The sequence below is a fragment of the Stegastes partitus genome, unplaced genomic scaffold (assembly GCF_000690725.1).
Source record: "Stegastes partitus isolate 25-593 unplaced genomic scaffold, Stegastes_partitus-1.0.2 Scaffold6, whole genome shotgun sequence".
NCBI lineage: Eukaryota > Metazoa > Chordata > Actinopteri > Pomacentridae > Stegastes > Stegastes partitus.
Genome location: NW_007577737.1, coordinates 517,177 through 526,123, shown reverse-complemented (window position 1 = coordinate 526,123; position 8,947 = coordinate 517,177). Strand labels below are relative to the sequence as shown.

The 8,947-nt window shown below is 43.3% G+C and overlaps 1 protein-coding gene across 2 annotated transcripts in view; it reads left to right on the top strand.

Annotated features, from left to right (window-relative positions):
* The window catches only part of LOC103356518 (sodium bicarbonate cotransporter 3-like), a 46,458-nt gene that overhangs the window by 5,148 nt on the left and 32,363 nt on the right, over positions 1–8,947 (top strand). Inside the window, exon 1 of one of the 2 annotated variants that reach the window (XM_008280700.1) lies at positions 1,034–1,193. The exons of the other annotated variant lie outside the window; for it this stretch is intronic. Within the exon in view, the coding sequence (XP_008278922.1) occupies positions 1,158–1,193 (36 nt within the window). The 5' untranslated portion in view covers positions 1,034–1,157. Of the gene's footprint in view, positions 1–1,033; positions 1,194–8,947 lie in introns of those variants that run through there. 2 annotated transcript variants of the gene reach the window in all.

Sequence of the window (8,947 nt, the reverse complement as noted above, 5' to 3'; positions counted from 1 at the left end):
GCAGAAAGATCCCGGGTGTCCTCACCGGGACGCCAACCGGCGACCTTCTAGCTGCGAGGCGACGATGCTAACCACTGTGCAGCCCCAGTTTATTGTTGAGTTTAGAAAATTATAGACAATTATAAGAACCATTACCAGCTGTAACCCCAGTTCAAGCTGAAATTCTAGCAAAATCCTGTTTTCTAAAAGTCAAAATTTAGATTTTGCTGCTAGTACATGTTGCTTTTAGTTCAGTTCCACCAGCTCTCTGGGTGTTTAGTTGAAGTGAGGGTTCAGCTATTAGATGTCACTCTTTCAGTCTGATTTCCTGGCACACTTTCTGCCCCCTTATTATGATGCACGTCTTAATTTTAGGTTCGGTTTCACCTTTGCCTTTCTGGATTTGTGCTTGGTCTACTTGGCGCTGTTATGGATGCTATGTCCCCAGGGTATCTCTGGTCTGCACGTTTCCCTGACTTAAAAAAAACAAAACACTCTTTAATTACTGCTCAGGTTTCAAAATATGCTCCGATGCCCCTCTCATTTCAGAGCTCAGGATACAAATGAGCTCTTTGTGATATTACAGGTTGTTGAAAGACACGTCCAACCTTGAAGCAATGATAAGAATCGTGAATGTCAAAGTCAAAGGCAAGGAGACATGTGGAATCCCGATGAATACACAGCAATCTGTCCTTTTTCCAATGCATTGCACCCTGCGAGGAATGCCGAGCCCACACGTGTGCTTGTTTCTATTTATCTGTGTTGGGGGGTGGCTCTTCAGTTGTGACCTGAATACCTCAGCGGGTGTGCGTTTGTATGTCCTCCAAATGTGTGTGTGCGTCCTCCGTGCGGTGGTGTGTATGTGTGGCTTTTTAAGCTCTTGGCTGGGCAAATAAAATATTCATGGTGGCATGGTGGGATTGGCTGCTGTGCAAAGAGCGGGCTGACAGGCTAGAGCAGAGCACTGTGTGTTCTGAAGCAGCTCCCTCTCTCTCTCTCTCTTTTCCTCCCGCTGTATAAAGAGATGAGCAGAGGAAGAGGGAACAGACGAGTGCGACACTGTCTTCGGTAGCATTTAGCTCACACACACACACACACCTTCCACAGCAGAGATAACCGTCGGACAGGAACTGGCCGACGTCCCTCCTGCCGTTTGCTTTGCGGATGTTTTAGTCTAAATGGATGAACAGAGCGAAGGGGAACATGTGCTTACGGTACGTCTGGTCCTGTGTGTGTGTGTTTTCCTGTGCCCGACTGTCGTGGTCTGCTCTCGAATAGGATTCAGTGGCGTTAATGCTGTGTGTTTGTTCTGGTTTGTCCGGTTGCGTCCTCCCACTGTGGAGTGGAGTAGCGGTCTAATGAATGGGGCAGGCGGTCAGTACGTTTGACCAGAACGATAGAAAAAGCTGAGGGGGTTACGACGAGCGGGATGAGGGGGGAAAGAAAGAGTGGGCGATCGGCGGCCGTTACCTCATCGGACATGCCTCTTGAAATGGAAATGTTTTCTTTCTACTCTTTAAGCGGCCACAAGCAGCGGGAACGAGAGGAAACCATCAAAGACAGTTATGGCTGCTTGAAGGAGCGGGACAAGGAGGATTGGAAGGAAGAGAGGAGTGAGGAAAGAAGGGAAGGATGGGGGAAAATGGGTATGCAAAGGTAGAGGGATCCAGACGGAGAAGGAGCACACCGTCAGTAAACATGATGCTTATTAACTGAACCGAAATCAGTCGCGATGCTTGTTTCCATTCAGTCTAGCTACAGGCACAATAAGTAAGGAGGGATGTTGGAATCTGGTGCACAGACAGTGAGGGGATATGGTTGCCATTTTTCTATTTATTAGAACATCTGCATGTTTGGGGGGTATTTATTGCATCCATAATTGGCACAAGTTGTGTTTCCTGTTCTAAACTAGATGATGAAGCTTTAAGTTTCTTGGCTGTTGTCTCACTTATACCTTGTTCTATCCTCGTGAGGCTCCAGGCAGGTAAATAATTCATTGACTAGCTGGCAAAAGTCAGCAATATAGAGCTGCCCTGGTTGACATAAATAATGACTACCTCTCATTGGTTCCATAGGATGTGCTGATTACTAATGGGTGTCAATGCGTGACATATAATTAGACTTTAAGGGGACAACTGGTTCTCACAGTCAGCGTGTTGGATGCAGAACAAATGGGGCAGGCGGAAGGACCTTTGCAACTTTGACAAAGGCCAAATCGTGATTGCCAGATGACTGTTGCAGCATCGCTGAAATGAAAAGTGTGTGAGATGTTCCCAGTCAGCTGTGGTCAGCACCTACCATGTGCCACCAGGAAGCTGGGATGTGCTGGAGGAAGTTTGATCCTCAACAGCGCTGACATGTAACGTACAGGACTTAAGGATCTACTGCGAAGGGCCCGGTGCCAGATACCACGGGGCAACTTAAGAGGTCACGCAGAGTCCAGGCGTAGGCAGGTCAAGATTGCTTGGGTGGTGCACAAAGGAGTGTTTTAGGCAGGGCTTTACATTGAATACAAGAGTAAACATTTGCTATTGACAACATACATGTAGAGTATAGCAGCATAGAGGGGAACCAATTTAACCGGAAGCTTACGATGTACTTCTAACAAAGGAAAGGAAAAAATTGAATTTGAATAAATACAATAAATAATACAAACACAGTGGAGCCTGTGAAATCTGATTAGAGTTGGGAGTTTTGCATTTTGTCCATTCTGCACCTTACATGAATTCTGTTATTTAATGTGTGAATAATAATTAAAGCTCCTCACTGTGTTGGAGTTTAATGAGTGGGACTAAAGAAACACTCATATCGTTACAGACGGATGCATTTTGATGAACCTTATGATCTATCTTTGGCTGAGTGCAGACAGGGTGTTGTGTTAAAGTCTTTCCACCCCACCAGCTTGCAGAGCTTTAAGTCAGAATTAACATTACAACATGAAATGTTCACATTTATGTGCACCACTTGGTAACCATAATCTGCTATATGTTTGTATTACTTTTTTTTGTTTACACGAGACACAGTTTAATTAGATTCATAATCTGACATTAATTGGCACTAGAATTTGTCAATATTCTCATCTGTAGCGTGCGATTGTGCATTTGGCAGCTTCAGATGGCGAGATAATGAGTAATCTCAAGGGACAGGTCTCTCACTATGTAACACCTCTCTTACGTCACTGCCTATTGATTGGACCGGGTCCCAGCGCAGCGAGGCTGGCAAAGAGCTGAAACAAGAGGGAAGCAGGCCTGTTGGCTTGTTGGGTGACTGCTTGTTTGATTCACTGTCTGGCTAGCTGGAGAGGTGTTTGGCTTTTGTGTAGTTATTTTAGTCCCACACAAACATATTAACATGAGTGAGGTTAGCATACATGTTAATGAATGATAGAGTGACTTTTAATGGGTAGAACATGTAAAGCTGACATGATTATTTGATTAGTAGATGGAGAACATTAATCTGCACCTACTCTTTGATAATCTGTTAATCATGTAAGTAATCTGAAAGGTAAATCTGCAAAATATGTGAGGACTTGCTTTGAGTCATGAACTGCAGATTAGACAAAACATCCATCATCCTTCATCTCTACACCTGAATCCTCACTAGGGTCATGGGGGGTGGAGTCTATCCCAGCTGACTCAGGGTGAAGGCAGGTTCACCTGGACAGGAAACCAGTCTATCACAGGGCTACACTTAGAGACAGACAACCAAGCACACTCACATTCACACCTACGGACAATTTAGAATCACCAATTAACCTCAGCATGTTTGTGGACTGTGGGAGGAAGCCGGAGAACCCGGAGAGAACCCACACTGCACGGGGAGAACATGGAGACTCCACGCAGAAAGATCCCGGCTAACCACCGAGCCACCTTGCAGCTTGAAAACACATTTTCTCTAAAACATTTTAAATGCAGTAATTTTGAATATGTCAAGTTACAAACACAAAAAGCATTTTTCCCAACAAGTACTTGAAATGTTTGTTCTGACTTTGGACTCAATAACGTGAACATTTGTGTAACATAATACAATTAAGCACAATAGCAATATAATAAATGTTTGGATTCTTTCTTCAAAGACTGTGTCAAAGGTGCTCAATTCAACTCTCTGATTATTACTGAGGCTGTACATGCAGGGCTCCAGACTGACTTTCTCATTTGGTCGCACCTTCCACCTTGTCACAGGCAAAACATATGACTTGCTGAACACTTTCTTATTGATAGACTCTACAATTTACCGATGTTCCTAAAGTCCCTTACATTGCAGGCTATGGTAGTCGCTGCTAGTTTGCTCCGGTATGCGACCAAAAATGAGCTTGAAAAGAGTAACCTAAGGTGTTCTAATGTCAGATTTGTCCAGGATGAAACACATGTGCTGCTTTCTATAAGCAGAAAAACAACAAATGCACATGCTGCCAGTTTTTCACCAGAAGACTGCATTTTTAAGCAGAAATTTGCAGTACACTGAAGTTATAAATGTACTACTTTCCACCACTGTGGTTAACACAGTAGCTGCTTGTGCCGGGTAGAGCAACACTAATACAGAAATTTTAACTCCCACAAACTGGAGCCCTGACATGTACTGTAGTCCATACATACAGAATTTCCCAATAAGGCAATCTTGAAATTTAAATGCCCATTTAACTTGGCTCATATCAAAATCCTCATATAAGTATAAATTGTGAGTTCACGCTCAGAGTGTTTTTCTTGCTCAGAGGACGGACACATGGCGAGGCTTGTGTTCACTCTTAAAGGTTTATGTGAACTGTAAATCCCTACCCGTGCATAAAACCCTAGACATTGGTTATTTTACCACCTAAGCTGCTGGAAAAAAACAGAGAAAATCCTCACATACAAACAGCGTTGCAGTAACACTGGTACCAGCCTTTTATTCTTCAGAGATATAGAATAAAAACTGTACTCAGTAGTTTATTTTCTGATAGACATGTACCCTTTTATTTTATGCAAACATTAAGTCTTTATTAGCAACTTTAATAATTACAGACTTTCTCTGTAGTAAGCTTGTTTTTTATTTATTTTTTTACTATCCAGTTGTGTGAAAGGTTGAATTCTGACTGTTTAAAAACCCAAGCAGAGCAAGCTAATGTTACTGCAGCAAAATTAACAATCGATAATTGATTTATCGTTAAAATCAAATGCTTCTATTATTTTGCTTTCAGACCTAATTTAATTGGTTTCATCGTTTGCCATTAATTCTAACTTATAGTGTGCATTTGGCAGCGCAAAGCATTCAGTAATCTCAAGGGACAGGTCTCTCGCTGTGTAACGCCTCTGTTATGTCATTCCCTATTGATTGGACCGGGTCCCAGCGCAGCAAGGCTGGCAGAGAATGGAGATTAGAGGGAATCAGGCCTGTCGACTCGTTGGGTGGGTGGTGGTTTGATTCACTGTCTGGTTGGCTCAAGAGTATTTACCTTGGACCCTGGCATTCAAGTGGACGTTGCTCTGACACGTACCACCAGACCGGATGCACGCTCTCGTGGCATCTTGATGGCGTCGGTCTCTTTCAGTAGGATAACACACCCCGCCACGCTGCAAACGTTGTTTAGGGATGGTTTGAAGAACGTGAGCAGAAGTTCAAAGCGTTGACTTGACCTCCAGATTCCCCAGATTCTCAATCCGATTGAGCGTTCATGGGATGTGCTTGGAAAATGAGTCATCCAAAAGAGGCCCCACCTTTCAACCTACAGGACTTAAAGGATCTGCTGCTGACGTCTCGGTGCCTGAAACCAAAAGAAACCTACAGAGGTCTCGTGTAGTCCATGGGTCAGAACTGTTTTGGTGGCACACACAATATTAAGCAGGCAGTTTTATTATTGTGTCTGATGGGCGTGTAGTCTTTACTGGGTAGATGAAGCCAGAGACGCATCTGCGTTCTGTCTACAGCCCTCTACTGATGCCATAATATGGTGGCTTCTCTTTTTCTGCTGACAATTCTTCTGCCCTCCAAGGCCTCCCCACTGACACCGGCCATTATGCCCACAAAGCACAGCTGTGGTCGAGCTGCAGGAGTAATCGCCCCCTGGCTGGGGGGACTGCGGTCGCCAGACTGGGGTTTATTTTTGACAAAGCTATGTGACAGGTTGCATCATGTGTTCTTAAATTGTACCAAGCGACGTAGGGTCGAGGGCACAACAGACTTTAACATGTGCTGCTCAACAGGCGTGACAACAACATACATGGCACGCACGATGAGGGATGTTTGTACGCACACAGGTGTTTGTACAGTAAAATTACCAGATTTTGTTAAGTGGTATTTTAAGAAGCTTAATAATAAGGCCATGCTGTGGAATAGTTGCACACCAGCTTTGTGCTTTACTCGCCTGTAAACATTGGTTCATGTGATTCCTCCAGAGTGGAGACACAAGAATAAAGACCAGCAGTGAGACTCCATTAACAATATTTAGGTCTTGTTCCATAAATACATTTACATTTCATGTTGATCCTGAAAAATACTTAAGTTCTGAATCAAATTAGATCCCCCCCCCCCCCAATAATACTGTAGGAGCCATGTATGTTTATTGTTGGAAGGTAATTTAATGGTTTAATTGGACACAGGGTGTATCTGTAGAGGGCACAGGTGACAGGAAGGGGAAGGTACAGGTAGGGGGAGGGCACACAGTTCTCACCAGACCAGCATCAGACCAGCATCAGATTTACACCAAACTCACCACAGGAAAACTGCTGTATTCTCATTTTTTTGTGTATCCTCAAATAAACCGTCCACTAAACGGCAAGTATACAGACCGGAAATTCTGTTTTTTCGGTTCACTCTGCTCCACCTGTGCACTAACATTGAAAAACTGCCATTGCAACTACTGTACATTCTGTATTTTGAACGTAACTCATGATTTAGTTTCTTAATCCCAGCACACTACTGAAATGAACCACACTGTACTCATTTAGTTTATAAAAGCCAACAGTGACTTTTGAGGCTGATGTCTGTTTACAGTGTGATCATCTGTGAAACCTTTCAGCTCCACTTGACTGTGTTGCTGTTCCTGGTGCTTCATGATCACAAATGAGCATCAGAAACCAGCTCCTATTCACTTGCCCTCGGTGATCTGCTGTAGGGGGGGAGAACGCCAGTTACTAGAAAGAGATTCATTACTCGCCGTTCTCCCTAAGCTGAATTATTACTGCTCCTCATCAAGGCACTGTCAGAGAGCAGTGCGGCTCATTATCATGTAAATCCACCAGCAACTCAGAAGCACACGGACTTGCAAACACAATCCCAGATGGCATCATCCGTCGTAGGTGGGGTACTAACAGGAAAATGATTATGGTAATAATATATGTGTGGAAATCTGTATGTCATTTAGGACTTATTCATAGCAGTTATTCAGTAATGGAACAGGCAGCGTACGTGCTCTCCATCAAAATATAACTGGAGCGTGGTCAGCGGAGGTGACTGACATGTTGGAGCACACGAGACCCTGATATCATTCACGTATCATGTGTCCTTCCAGCATGCAGCTACCATCATCACCTTTTGTTTCCACGCTCTCCTGCTTGGCAGCAGTGCCTCTCTGTGATTGGCTGAAGGGATTGAATGGATCCTCCAATTGGGGATTGTGTTGCATCAAAGTGTTTGTTCATGAGGCAGGGGAACAGGAGATTTATATTTGTTGAGATGTTGTCTCGTTATAAGTGACTTGCATAAGCGAGTGAATGACACATAAAAAAAAAAAAGAGAAGTGATGATATAAATCCAAATTACAAAAAAAATGAGGAATAGAATTTAATCTTTATTTCGTGTATAGTATTTAGCAACCTGTCCTCAACTTGATATACAAAATAAAATGTCAAAAAACAGACGTAAAGAAAGCGTAAGATCCCAAATATCAACAGTTAGTCGTCTCAAAACTACTCTTCTTTATCCTTTCATCAGCCTGTTTAGTATCAACCTGGCAGTCAAAGCCAGGATCAGCTCTCTCTGTGGTATTTATACACCCCATATGAATGCGTGTCTAAAATAAGCTTTTCCTTCACGGCCACAATACAAAAGCTGAAACACACACTGATCAGGGAGACGAGCCTGTCGAGTGATTGTATGTGTGTGGTGTCTCTTTGTGGCCTTAGAATAAGCTGGGAGTATTAAGACTACTAGATCTGCAAATACGGGTCTCACAGATGTAGGTGGTGGGATGTCGGGGGTGTGATGTTATGAGCAACGGATTTGGTGAGGGGACAACCGATTATCAGCCCGGGCGATTATTGGGTTTGACATTCAGCATTTTTCTCATTATTATTATTATAATAAAAATGTCCTGCTTTGGCTCTGATGCAACCGCCTTTCTCTATTTGTAGCCTTCACTTTATGGGTTTGAGCAACGTGCTGGTTACACATCACAAATAATAGCCTGTCATTACTTCAAAATACACGTTAAAAGTGCCGTTTTATAAGATTCAAAACATGAATAAACAAAAGCATTTCCATGAAGTTTTATGCTGCTGGACACGAAGACTTTCATCCACATTGGTTATAAATATCAGTTATCCTTATATTACTGATGATTTCCGTTAGTATATGCCTGGAAAAAGAAAACAAATCAATCCCTAATTCTGTTTTTCTCATTATTTTTGTAGTTGTGGCCCGTAGTAGCATCTGTAGCAATGCTATTTTGCTAGATGCAGTTTTTTTTTTTTTTTTTTTTTGTTTTTTTGAGCACACATCCGGCAGTAAATGCAGACTGTGTTTCTGTTGTTCAATGTTCTGTCACGTATGGGCAGGGAACCGGGTGACCTCTAATTACAGGGGTCATAATTGAACCAAACCAGGTTCGGGTTCAGGAAGTTTATGGCCGTTGTCTGTGTGTCTGTGAACATGTTTGCACTGTTGTACCCTACTGTAATTTGAAAATTTGAGTTTGGGCTGCAAGGTGGAGCGGTGGTTAGCACTGTTGCCTCGCAGCCAGAAGGTCGCCGGTTCGCGTCCCGGTGGGGATACC